The 14393-nt window shown below is 37.5% G+C and overlaps 1 protein-coding gene across 1 annotated transcript; it reads right to left on the reverse strand.

Annotated features, from left to right (window-relative positions):
- Positions 1-12234: 12234 nt before the first annotated feature.
- On the reverse strand, positions 12235-13176 carry LOC116599637 (olfactory receptor 52E8-like). The gene has a single exon (XM_032359606.1). It carries the CDS (start codon positions 13174-13176, stop codon positions 12235-12237), a length of 942 nt encoding a protein of 313 aa, XP_032215497.1.
- Positions 13177-14393: the final 1217 nt, after the last annotated feature.

Raw genomic sequence — 14393 nt, forward strand, 5'->3', positions numbered from 1 at the left:
ATTCTCGAAAGTTGAATCTAATGCCATAGATAGTAATTACTCTTGGATTCACAAACTTTAGTTATTCATTCATTATTTACTAAGTAGCTTGTCCAGTACTTTTTAAATTTGCACTTCCTCCTTGTGGCTTATCAGATGAACCCTAGTATCCTATCCACATTTTATAGCTTTTGGTCAATGATATGTATTTGGCCAATATTTACTTCATGGTGTCGTTCCACTCATATACTAGGTGCTTAATAATTTTTTACTTAAAAAAAATTTATCTTCCAGAGAAGATATACAGATGGCCACCAGGTACATGAAAATTTGCTTAGCATAACTAATCACCAGGGAAATGAACAACAAAACTACAGTGAAGTAGGGGTGTCTGGGTGGTTCATTTGCTTGAGTCTCTGACTCTTGATTTCAGCTCAGGTCTTGATCTGATGGCTCATGGGATCAGGCCCCACATCAGGCTCCATTCTCAACAGGAAGTCTGTTTGAGGATTCTCTTCCTTTACCCCTCTCCTGCTAATGCTCTCTCTTTCTCTCTCTTAAAAAATAATAATAATAATAAAAAACCTACAGTGAGATGTTACTTTACACTTGTTAGAATGACTATTATCAAAAAGACAAGAAATAGTAATTGTTGGTGAAGATATGGAGAAAAGGGAACACTTTTGCTCTGTTGGTTCATGTAACTTGCTGCAGCCTCTATGAGAACAGTATGGAGTTTCCTCAAGAAAGTAAAAACATGGAGTTTCCTCAAGAAAGTAAAAACGGAACTACCTTGGGATCCTGAAGGAAAGTAAAATGATAAATGGAAAAGATATTGGCATCCCCATGTTTATTGCAACATTACTGACAATAGCCAAGATACGTAGCAACTATATGTTCATCCATCAATGAGTTGATAAAGAAAATGTAATACACACACACACACACACACACACACACACACATATGCACATATGCATACTATTTAGCCATAAAAAAGAAGAAAATCTTGTCATTTGTGGCAATACAGATGGACCTTGACAGCATCATGCTGAGTGAAATAAGTTAAGGAGAGAAAGACAAATACTGTATGGTCTCACTTACATGTAGAATCTGAAAAACAAACAACAAAACAAAAAGAACTCATAGATACAGAGAACAGATTGTTGGGTGCTAGAGGTGGGGGAGTGAGTAAAATGGGTGAAAGGAGCCAAAAAGAACTAATTCCAATTATAAAATAAATGTCATGGGGATGTAATGTACAGCATAGGGACTATACTGAATTAACATTGTATTATATATTTAAAAGGTGTTAAAAGAATAGATCTGAAAAGTTCCCATCTTGAGAAAAATAGTATAACCATGTGATGAACTAAACTTATTGTGGGATCATTTCGCAATATACTCAAATTTCAAACCATTATGTTGTTCACCTAAAATTAATAAAATGTATATGTCAATTAAATAAAAAAATTAAAACTAAAACTTAAAAATTAAATAAATTAAATAAAAATTTTAAAAGAATTAAATTAAAATTTAAAAGAAATTAAATTAAATTAAACATTTAAAATACATTAAAAATTATCAAATATAACATACATACCACTTGATGGCTTTTTATGAATGCACAGACTATATAAAGAATTCCATTTTTGAAAGTTTCTAAGTCCCTTTTGGCTGGGACTAGCTACCTTCCCCAAGCTCAAAGTAACCCTCTTAAGAGCTTTTCTGTTTCTCAAGTTTAGGAAATTCCTTTTGGGGACACTCCCTAACCCAATATTCTGCATTAATGGTCTTGTATAGATGCCCAAAGAGCTTCAGGGATAATGCCTATAATTTCTCAAGGCCTTTTGAATGGTCTTTATTCTAACATGATGGCCAGGAAAGTAGATTGTTCTACTGGGTGGTGCAGTATTTATTTCATGGTATTGCTAAAGGCTAGTATACCAGAATGGGCTGGCATGATGACTTAGAGTGGTTCAAATTGTATAAGTGGTCAGAGGCCCCATAGAAAGTACTTGTGGAGTACCTATACACCTTGTGGACAGCCCAGAACCTAGGTAACTACTGCTCAGATGAAAACACATGGCACACCAACAACCCAAAAGAAGACTTCATGACCCTACAAATGAATAACTTCCAGAGGTCACCATTTTTTTATCTAGTACTACAGATTGGATAGTTTATGGTTGTAACATTAATTAGTATTAATATTAATTAAATATGTGATATATATCCTGTGTAATGGCTTACTTCACTCAAAATTATGTCTGTGAGATTAATCCATGTGATTGAATTTAACTGTAGCTTGTTACTTTTTTTGTTGCACAGTATTCTCCTTTATAAATGTACCAAATTTAATTATTTATTGTGGATGGACACTGGAGTTTCATCTCATTTTTTTACTATTTTGAATAAAGTTATTATTATTTCTCTATATGTTGTTTAAGAGACATTTGCCATTGTAATAATTCCTCTGTATGATTGCTGAGTGATTGGGAAGATTTTTTAAAATCTTTATTAGAAAGTCCCAAAAGTGTTCCAAAATTGTATGTATAATTTTACATTTTGACCAGTTTCGTAGAAGTCAATTGCTTCATATCTTCATCAGCACTATTGGTTTTGTGTCTGTTGGTGAAGGGGTGGGTATGTATGTTTATGTTTATTTGTTGCCATTATTTGTCAGAATCATGTAATGCTATTGTGATATGGGTTTAATATGTGTTACCTTACCACTAAGATGTAAAAACTATAGCTATTGGCCATTCGGATGTTCTTTTTAGTGGAACACCATTATTTAATTTAAAATCTGTGCCCATGTCTTCAGGATTGTTTTCTTCACCTAACGAAGTTGTAAATGTTCTTTTTATAGTCTGTGTAAAAATCCTTTCACAGATATATATCTTTCAAATATCTGCTTCCACTACGCAAATTGACTTTCCACTCTTAACATGGTGTTTTTTAAGGAATACAAGTTTTCATGCACAATGAAATCAAATTTATTAATATTTTACAGTAAATTATTGCTCTTTGTGTCCTGTTGAAGAAATCTTTGTTGACCTTAGTCACATGAAGATATTCTTTCATGTTACCTCCAATATTCTTCAATATTCTTTATAGTCAATATGTTTAATTTAAATTCTAGAGAGTTAACATGCAGCATAATATTAGTTTCGGGTGTAAAATATAGTGATACAGCATTTTCATACAATATCCAATGCTCATCACCAAGTTCAATCCTTTTAAAAATAACTATACGTATTTTTTATTTTGATGAAGTCCTTACAGTCATAGTAGGAACTTTGTAGGTCAGGTGGTCAATGGGTCTCCAAAATCATCCTGTAGTTATTTCTCCAGTTACAGAATAAATAATTGGAATAGATATACTCAGCAACTGGCAGAATCCCTCTTGCTCCATGAAGTGTGTCTTTGTTCTATGCAAGCCTTCAACTGATTGTGTAAGGCCCACACATATTATGGAGGCCCCAGTTTTTGCTATGTAACCACTAAGATTTAAAAACCAAAAACAGGCCTCGGAGACAAGATGGCAGGGAAGTAGGAGGAGGAGCCCTTTCAACCTGGACCCTAAAGTGAGCTGATTACCTTCCAAAGATCTCCGATCACGCACGAAATCAGCCTGAGATCAGAATGATACACGTCTGGATCTCTACTGGAGCAGAAGATGCCAGTGGGTAGGTAAAGTGGAGTGGGAAAGACGGACTGATATCAGAAGATAAACAAAAGGGGGAGGGAGCCACCAGAGGTGACCCGTTGGAAAGTAATATCCCAATATGAGAGTGTCCTGCACCTGGGGACCAGCATTAACTCGGGAGTCTGGTAGAAAGCAATCAAAAAGAGCAAAGGATCACCAGGGGGAAATTGCAGGAATCTGGGTGTTAGGGTCCAGGCTTAAGTCCCCAGATCCAGGGCAGCCACCCCTGGCACAGAGCCAGAGAGAGTGCGGCAGAGAAACCATGTCTAGGTCCCTGAACCACCAGCACGCCTGAGAGTGCATGGCCCCCCCGGAGCCTCGCGATCCAACAGAAGCACAGCCTTTTTGCAGTTCCCACACAAGTGCCCCGCTGTGACATCAGAGTCCGAGTCCTGCCCCCCCCCCAAAAGAAGTGCACACAAACGCCAGCTGGGTGCTCTCGGACCAGAAAGACCAGGCACTCCTAGCCTGGCCAGCGGGAAAAGCTCAGTGTTCTATCCCTGTTTGGAACTTCTCTGGCAGTCTGGAGCTGCCCAGACAGCTGCCGCTGCCATGGTTTTGGGTACAAGCAAAAAATCCTGAGTCCCCAGGGACCACGACTGGGAACCTGCTCTGCCAGGGGTCAAGGGGGGATTTATTTGGGCGCTGCAGCCAGACTGAGGCTTCTCTCTGAGAGGGAGGTCAGGGTGCAGTTTTCTTTCCTCTAAACCTACAAAAACCATCAAAAGGAGTAAAGGTGAGAGAGAAAAACAAAAGTGAACAAATATAAAAACCTCCAGAGAACAAAAGCCTGAAAAAAAAAAACAGTTTCCTCAGAGCGCACCCACTTGAGGGGAGCAGGAGGACTTAACTGAGAGAACATCATTGACTGAAAACCCATGTGGCAGGCCCCTCCCACAGAAAACCAACCAGGAAAGGGGGAAAAAAAAAAGACAAGAGAACAACCACCACTACTTCATAGGACAATTTTTATTATTAATTCGATCCCACTATTCTGGCTCATTTTTTTTATATAGTTAATTTTTTATTATTATATAGATAATTTTTTAACCTATTTACTGTCACAGTGAGATGCCCAGTACATCAAATTCCATAATAACCTTCTAACCTGAACTTTTTGATACATACACCTGTGTTTTCCTTTGCATTTTTATTTTTTTAATTTTTTTTTAAATTTTAGTTTAGATTAGTCTAGTTTATTCCTTTCTTTTAATTTTTATTTTCTAATATTCATATAGAGTTAAACTTCAAGGTAATCCCCTTTCCCCAATCAGTGCCACCCCTATAGGTAAACCAATTCCTAATCCCCCCTTATCTTAGGAAAGTTGAGTCCTTTAACAAAGATATCAAGATACATCCAGGAACAATCAAAAGAACCTTCCTCACCCACACTGAGAATTTACAACCACTCTCCCATCTTTTTATTCCACCAGTATTTCTGTGTTTTTGTGTTTGTCCTGATAGTATATAAATCTTACTCTCAGGGTTCTTTTTGACGAGGTTCTTCCTTTATTTGCATATATATATATATGAAAATCATATATATATATTTTTTTCTCTTGTCATATACATTTATTAGTCTTTTTGTTTGTCTGTGTCTGTTTGTATACTTCATAAATCTTACCTTGGGGCCCATTTGGGCTGAACCTTCTTTTTTATCTCATCTTTCATTCCTGTCTCTCTCCCTCTCTCTTTTTTTCTTTTCCTTTTATTTTTACTCTCATTTGGGTGGGGAACCATGATTGCTCAGAAGCATTCCAGGGTGCACCTTGACGGCATCACAGTCAATACATCCAGCTAGACCCGTTCAGCCATCTCTCACCAAAATGACTAGGAGGAGAAATGGACAACAGAAGAAAAATACAGAGGATGGATCTTCTGCAACAGAGCTAATGGTTATCAACATAGACAAAATGTTGGAAAGAGAATTCAGGCTAACAATTATCCAAGCAATAGCTAGGTTGGAGAAAGCCATGGGTGACCACACAGAATTGATTAGGGCCGAACTGAAAACAACCAGAGATCATGTTTTCAATATTAGGGAAGAGCTGAAAGCGACCAGGGATGAGCTTCACAATGTTCTCAATGTGTTCCAATCTAATCTAAATTCTCTCAATGCTAGAGTAACTGAGACAGAAGAAAGAATTAGTGATCTGGAGGACAAACAGATAGAGAGAAAGGATCAGGAGGAAGCCTGGAACAAACAGCTTAGAAGCCACGAAAACAGAATCAGGGAAATAAATGATGCCATGAAACGTTCCAATGTCAGAATTATGGAATCCCTGAAGGGGAGGAGAAAGAAAGAAGTCTAGAAGATATAGTGGAACAAGTTCTTCATGAAAAATTTTCCAAATCTTGTGAATGGAACCAGCATTCATGTACTAGAAGCCAAAAGGTTTTCCCCGAAGATTACAGATTCTCGAAAGTCCTCGAGACACCTAATAGTAAGAATAAAAAATTATAATTGTAGGCAGAACCTCTTGAAAGCAGCTAGGACAAAGAAGATCCTTACGTACAGAGGAAAGTCCATCAGAATAACGTCAGACCTGTCCACAGAGACCTGGCAAGCCAGAAAGGGCTGGCAAGATATATTCAGGGCACTGAATGAGAAGAACATGCAGCCAAGAATACTTTATCCAGCAAGACTGACATTCAAAATGGATGGAGAGATAAAGAGTTTCCAAGATCGGCAAGGCTTAAAAGACTATGCAACCACCAAGCTGATACTGCAGGAAATATTAAGGGGGCTTCTTTAAAGGAAGAAAAAGCCCAAGAATAGCATTGAACAGAAATGTAGACACAATCTACAGAAAGAAAGACTTCAAAGGTAACACGATGTCATAAAAACGTATCTATCAATAATCACCTTCAATGTGAATGGCCTAAATGCACCCATAAAATAGCACAGTGTTGCAGACTGGATAAAACGACAGGACCCATCCATATGTTGTCTACAAGAGACCCATTTTGAACCTAAAGATACACCCAGACTGAAAGTGAAGGGATGGAGAAGCATCTTTCATGCCAATGGTCCTCAAAAGAAGGCCAGGGTAGCAATTCTCATATCAGATAAATTAGATTTTAAACTAAAGACTGTATTCAGAGATCCAGAAGGACACTACATCATTCTTAAAGGGACTATCCACCAAGATGATCTAACAATTGTAAATATCTATGCCCCCAAAATGGGAGCAGCCAATTACATAAGAAAACTGTTAATCAAGATAAAGACTCATATTGATATACACTAATTGTTGGAGATCTTAACACACCTCTCTCAGAAATAGACAGATCATCGAAGCAGAAAATCAATAAAGAATCAAGAGCATTGAATGACACATTGGACCAGATGGACCTCATAGATATATACAGAACATTCCACCCTAAAACAATAGAATACTAATTCTTCTCAAGTGCACATGGAACCTTCTCCAGAATAGACCACATACTGGGTCACAAATCAGGAATCAACCGATACCAAAAGACTGAGATTATCCCCTGCACATTCTCAGATCACAATGCTTTGAAACTGGAGCTCAATCACAAGGAAAAGTTTGGAAGGAACTCAAACACCTGGAAGCTAAAGACCACCTTGCTTAAGAATGATTGGGAGGGAGACAAACCATAAGTGACTCTTAATCTCACAAAACAAACTGAGGGTTGCTGGGGGGAGGGGGTTTGGGAGAACGGGGTGGGATTATGGACATTGGGGAGGGTATGTGCTTTGGTGAGTGCTGTGAAGTGTGTAAACCTGGTGATTCACAGACCTGTACCCCTGGGGATAAAAATATATGTTTATAAAAAATAAAAAATTAATTAAAAAAAAAAAAGAATGCTTGGATCAACCAGGAGATCAAAGAAGAACTGAAACAATTTTGGAAACCAATGAGAATGAAGACACTTCGGTCCAAAACCTATGGGATACAGCAAAGGCAGTCCTAAGGGGGAAATACATAGCCATCCAAGCCTCACTCAAAAAAATTGAAAAACCCAGAACACAGCAGCTGTCTCTACACCTTAAGAACTGGAGAATCAACAACTAATCAAAACAACTCCACACATAAGAAGGGAAATAATCAAGATTAGAGCTGAGATTGATGAGGTAAAAACCAGAGATACAGTAGAACGTATCAATGAAACTAGAAGCTGGTTTTTTGAAATAATCAATAAGATTGATAAACCATTGGAGACACTAATCCAAAATAAAAGAGAGAAAGCCCAAATACATAAAATTATGAATGAAAAGGGAGAGATCACAATGAACACCAAGGAAGTAGAAACAATCATCAGAAGTTATTATCAACAGTTATATACCCATAAGCTAAGCAACCTAGATGAAATGGATGCATTCCTAGAAAACTATAAACTCCCAATATTGAACCAGGAAGAAATTGACAACCTGAATAGACTGATATCTAGTATCGAGATTGAAGTGGTGATCAAAAACCTCCCAAAAAACAAGAGCCCAGGACCTGATGGATTCCCTGGGGAATTCTACCAAACTTTCAAAGAAGAAATAACACCTATTCTCCTGAAGTTGTTTCAAAAAATTGAAGCAGAAGGAAAACTTCCATACTCTTTCTATGAAGCCAGCCTTACCCTGATCCCCAAACCAAGCAAAGACCTTACCAAAAAGGAGAATTTCACTTTCATCATACCACTGATGAATATGGATGCTAAGATCCTCAACAAGATCCTAGCAAACAGGATCCAACAGCACATTTAAAAAGATTATCCACCATGACCAGGTGGGATTCATCCCTGGGCTACAAGAATGGTTCAACATTCGCAAATCAATCAATGTGATAGAACAAATTAATAAGAGGAGAGAGAAGAACCACATGGTCCTCTCAATTGATGCAGAAAAGGCATTTGACAAAATCCAGCATCTGTTCCTGATTAAAATGCTTCAAAGTATAGTGATAGAGGGAACATTCCTGATCTTCATAAAATCTATCTATGAAAGACCCACAGCAAATATCATCCTCAATGGGAAAAAGCTTGCAGCCTTCCCATTGAGATCATGAACACGACAAGGATGCCCACTCTCGCCACTCTTGTTCAACATAGTATTAGAAGTTCTAGCAACAGCAACCAGACAACAAAGAGAAATAAAAGGTATCCAAATTGGCAATGAATAAATCAACCTCTCTCTCTCTTGGCAGATGACATGATTCTTTATATGGAAAACCCAAAAGACTCTACCCCCAAACTACTAGAACTCAAAGAGCAATTCAGCAACGTGGCAGGATACAAAGTCAATGTACAGAAATCAGTGGCTTTCTTTTTTTTTTTTTTTAAAGATTTTATTTATTTATTTGACAGAGAACACAAGTAGGCAGAGAGGCAGGCAGAGAGAGAGGAGGAAGCAGGCTCCCTGCTGAGCAGAGAGCCCGATGCGGGACTCGATCCCAGGACCCTGAGATCATGACCTGAGCCGAAGGCAGCGGCTTAACCCACTGAGCCACCCAGGCGCCCAGAAATCAGTGGCTTTCTTATACACTGACAATGAAAATATAGAAAGGGAAATTAGAGAATCAACTCCATTTACTATAGCACCAAGAATCATAAGATACCTGGGAATAAACCTAACCAAAGAGGTAAGGGATCTGTATTCGAGGAACTACAAAACACTCATGAAAGAATTGAAGAAGACACAAAAAGATGGAAGACCATTCCATGCTCTTGGATTGGAAGAATAAACATTGTTAAAATGTCTATACTTCCTAGAGCAATCTATACTTTTAATGCTATTCTGATCAAATTCCACTGGTATTCTTTAAAGTGCTGGAGCAAATAATCCTAAAATTTGTATGGAATCAGAGGAGACCTCGAATCGCTAAGGAAATGTTGAAAAACAAAAATAATAGGGAGGCATCACGTTACCTGATTTCAAGCTTTACTTCAAAGCTGTGATCACCAAGATAGCATGGTATTGGTGACAGCATGGTATAAAAACAGACACATAGACCAGTGGAACAGAGTAGAGAGCCCAGATATGGACTCTCAACTCTATGGTCAAATAGTCTTCAACAAAACAGGAAAAAATATACAGTGGAAAAAAGACAGTCTCTTCAAGAAATGGTGCTGGGAAAACTGGGCAGCTATATGTAGAAGAATGAAACTCGACCATTCTCTTACACCGTACACAAAGATAAACTCAAAATGGATAAAAGAGCTCAATGTGAGACAGGAATCCATCAGAATCCTAGAGGAGAACAATGGCACTAATCTCTTCGATATCAGCCACAGCAACTTCTTTCAAGATATGTCTCCAAAGGCAAAGGAAACAAAAGCGAAGATGAACTTTTGGGATTTCATCAAAATCAAAAGCTTCTGCACAGCAAAGGAAATAGTCAAGAAAACAAAGAGGCTACCCATGGAATGGGAGAAGATATTTGTAAATGACAGTACAGACAAAAGGTTGATATCCAGGATCTATAATGAACTCCTCAAACTCAACACAAAGAAAACAGACAATCATATCAAAAAATGGGCAGAAGTTATGGACAGACACTTCTCCAATAAAGACATACAAATGGCTATCAGACACATGAAAAAGTGTTCATCATCACTAGCCATCAGGGAGATTTAAATTAAAACTACATTGTGATATCAACTTATACCAGTTAGAATGGCCAAAATTAGCAAGACAGGAAACAACATGTGTTGGAGAGGATGTGGAGAAAGGGGAACTCTCTTCCACCATTGGTGGAAATGCAAGTTGGTGCAGCCTCTTTGGAGAACAGTGTGGAGATTCCTCAAAAAATTAAAAATAGAACTTCCCTATGACCCTGCCATTGCACCCCTGGGTATTTACCCCAAATATACAGATGTAGTGAAAAGAAGGGCCATCTGTACCCCATTGTTTATAGCAGCAATGGCCACGGTCGCTAAACTGTGGAAAGAACCAAGATGCCCTTCAACGGATGAATGGATAAGGAAGATGTGGTCCATATACACTATGGAGTATTATGCCTCCATCAGAAAGGACAAATACACAACTTTTGTAGCAACATGGACAGGACTAGAAGAGATTATGCTGAGTGAAATAAGTCAAGCAGAGAGAGTCAATTATCATATGGTTTCACTTATTTGTGGAGCATAATAAATAGCATGGAGGACATGGGGAGTTAGAGAGGAGAAGGGAGTTGTGGGAAATTGGAAAGGGAGGTGAATCATAAGAGACTATGGACTCTGAAAAATAATCTGAGGGTTTTGAAGGGGTGGGAGGTGAGAGGTTGGGGGTACCAGGGGGTGGGTATTATAGAGGGCACAGATTGCATGGAGCACTGGGTGTGGTGCAAAAATAATGAATACTGTTATGCTGAAAATAGAATATAAATTAAAAAAATAAAAATTAATTAATTAATTAATAACAACAAAATACAAAAAGCAAAAAAACAAAAAATTCCTCTCATTAACCTTCTGTGTTGGCCTAGGTGAAACAAAGGTACTTTCCCCATTTTTAGTGGATCACAACGAAGATAAATTTCATTCTGCACAATTGAGAAAATGTCCTAAGAGTTGTGCCTGAATTTTTTTAGATCTTTCTGTGTTTACTTGTTCTATTTCTTGTTCCTGTTTTATTTTACCTTGACTTTACTTAAATCCTAAAATGAGTATATCTTGTGGAACCCCATGAATCCTTTCAAATACTTTTAACTCTATGTAGTTGCTGTAGTTGCTATTTCAAAACTTATAAAAATGGAGTATACAGGGCACCTGGGTGGCTCAGTGGGTTAAGCCGCTGCCTTCGGCTCAGGTCATGATCTCAGGGTCCAGGGATCGAGTCCCGCATTGGGCTCTCTGCTCAGCAGGGAGCCTGCTTCCTCCTCTCTCTCTCTCTGCCTGCCTCTCTGCCTACTCGTGATCTCTGTCTGTCAAATAAATAAATAAAATCTTTAAAAAAAAATGGAGTATACAATGAAGTCTATGGTGGGGTTTTTTGTTTTTTTTTTCTAAAATTTTTTATTAACATATAATATATTATTAGTCCCAGGAGTACAGGTCTGTTGAACTTCCAGGTTTGCACATCTATGGTGTTTTATTGATTATTTTTCCCTGTGGTTACACGATTAAGGAAGTCAACTGGGCCAAAAGAGAAATAAAATTGGTGTTTGATTTTTTTAATTGCTGCTCCTGGAACTCATATACTCTGACTTATCTGGTCCGTACCATTACAGCTATGACAGTTCTTCATAGCTTAGCACTCCTTTACCATCATCAGTAAATTCTGTAAAGAGACTAATTAATAGTACTTGAAAAAAATAGTACTAGAGTTGCACTAAGACTTTATTCTTGGATCCAGATTTTAACATGAGTTCCAGAAATATGTGATCCATATTTAACAGTAATGTTCATAGTTAGTCTTGGAACAATATCTACTATGTCAATTTATCTCTAATTTGATACTGCACATAATAGTATTTAAAATCACGTACTGGAAAGCATTTACTCTATAAAAGCTTAACAACACTTGCCCCTTTTATGGATGAAAGAGAAAAAGATTTCAAGGCTCTTTCCAAATCAAGTGTTTGGAATCAAACTTCCTTAAAAAGGAAGATTGTCACTACCCGCTCTCGGATCTGCTTGGTTCTCACTCCATAAATAATGGGGTTAAGAGCAGGGGGGATGATCACATATAAATTAGCCAGGAGTATGTGGATATAACGTGGAATATTGTGTCCAAATCGGTGAGTCATAAAGGAGAAAAATGCTGGAGTGAAAAAAGCTAAGATGACACATCCATGGGAACCACAGGTATTAAGCGCTTTGAGCCTGGCCTCCCAGGATGGGAGTCTGAAGACAGCATGTAGAATCTTCACATAGGAGATAGCAATCAAAACAACATCCAAAAGTATCATAGAGATGAGGATTAATCCAAATAATATATTGACCTTTATGCTGACACAGGCCAGGCGGGCAATTCCCATGTGCTCACAGTAGGTATGGGGTATAATATTATGTCCACAGAATGAAAGCCTGAGAAGGAGAAACACAAGTGGAAATACTAACGCAAAATTTTTCAACATTCCTACTCCAGCAATAATACAAATAGTTCTGTTGGTGAGGATTGTGTTGTATCGAAGAGGGTAGCAAATGGCAATATAGCGATCAAAAGCCATGGCTACAAGCATGAATGTTTCAAAGCCTGTGAACAGGTGTATGAAGAACATCTGAGTTAAGCATCCTCCAAAGTCAATCTCACTAAGCCCAAACCAGAAAATGCTCAGCATTTTGGGAATGGTGGCAGTAGAGAGGCCCAGGTCAGTGAGCGCCAACATGGCCAATAAGTAGAACATGGGTTGATGAAGGCTGTGCTCAGTCTGGATCACAAAGAGGATGATGACATTCCCCAGGAGGGCAATCAGATACACTGTAGCAAAAGGGACACCAAGCCAGAACTGCATATTTTCTAGTCCTGGGATTCCCAAAAGCAGGAAGGATGAGGGGTGAATACATGAGGTATTGGCTGGAGACATGCTAGCAAAGCCTTCTAATGTTCAAACTCTCCTCATCTGAAGGAATCTTTAGTACTATATAAGGCTTTCCAATGTCATCAATAGTGCTTATACTGAATAAGAACAAAAAAAGATGTAATTACTATATTTCTTCTAGGAATACAGAAGAAAGATCATGTTTTCCCTCATACATCTTTTCTTCTCTTTTACTTTCATTGATACATACATATGATGAATGACGTAGAATATTCCTTAAGAAATATTAATGGATATTTACATATTAGATGAGATCGTCTAAGTTAATTTTAGTAAGAACACTGATTAAGCCAGTTGATATAAGATCCTATTTTAGACTCTTAAAAATATTTAATTATACCCACCACTGATGGGAGAAGATAGACATATTGATATGTATATGTAAGATATACATATTGATATCCCACTGATAAAAGACTATAATCTGTGAGTACTGGCAATATTGTAGATTTCAGAAGCATCTTTTAAGATCACTTGTTTAAAAACAAAAAGCAAAAACATACCCATAAATACAGAGAACTAACTGATGGTTGCCAGAGGGTAGAAGTATGTGAGAATGGACTAAATGGATGAAGGGTAATGGGAAATACAGCTTTCCAGTTATGAATGAATAACTCACAGGGATAAAATTACAGCATAGGGAATAAAGTCAATGGTACAATAATTGTGTTGTATGGTGACAGATGGTAAGCATGGGATAATGAATCAGTTTGTCAAATCACTATGTTGTATAACTGAAACTAATGTAGCATTGTGTATCAACTATACTTCCATAAAATAATCCATAAAATAATAATAATAATAATAATAATAATAATAATGAAAGTTAAAGATCATTTGTTTAACTAGAAATATGAGCCCAATATATTCCTCTGTGCATTTCCACTTATAACCAAAAGAATTTTACTTTTGCTACTTAATATGGCCTTTCTTCTTCAACTTGTTTGTAAATAACTTTCATCAAAATCTAAGCACATTTTTTGCTTTTTCTAATTTGTGTTACTTTTGTATCAAGGGATGAAGACACTTGCTTCATTCTTCAAAACAAAGACCTCGCTTAATGAGGCCACAGAGTTCACAAAATTCAATGTAACATAATTAATCTTAGATATAAAACCACCATTTTTAGAAAGATTAACTGAGGCTTAAAACACTGACTATACCATTCAGGTTCCCCATTTATGTCCCGTAATCCTCATAGA

This window comes from Mustela erminea, chromosome 9 (genome assembly GCF_009829155.1).
Source record: "Mustela erminea isolate mMusErm1 chromosome 9, mMusErm1.Pri, whole genome shotgun sequence".
NCBI classification, from domain to species: domain Eukaryota; kingdom Metazoa; phylum Chordata; class Mammalia; order Carnivora; family Mustelidae; genus Mustela; species Mustela erminea.

What these genes read in the sequence shown, in the direction of transcription:
- LOC116599637 (XM_032359606.1), bottom strand. Translation starts at nt 13,176, where the DNA reads ATGTCTCCAGCCAATACCTCATGTATTCACCCCTCATCCTTCCTGCTT.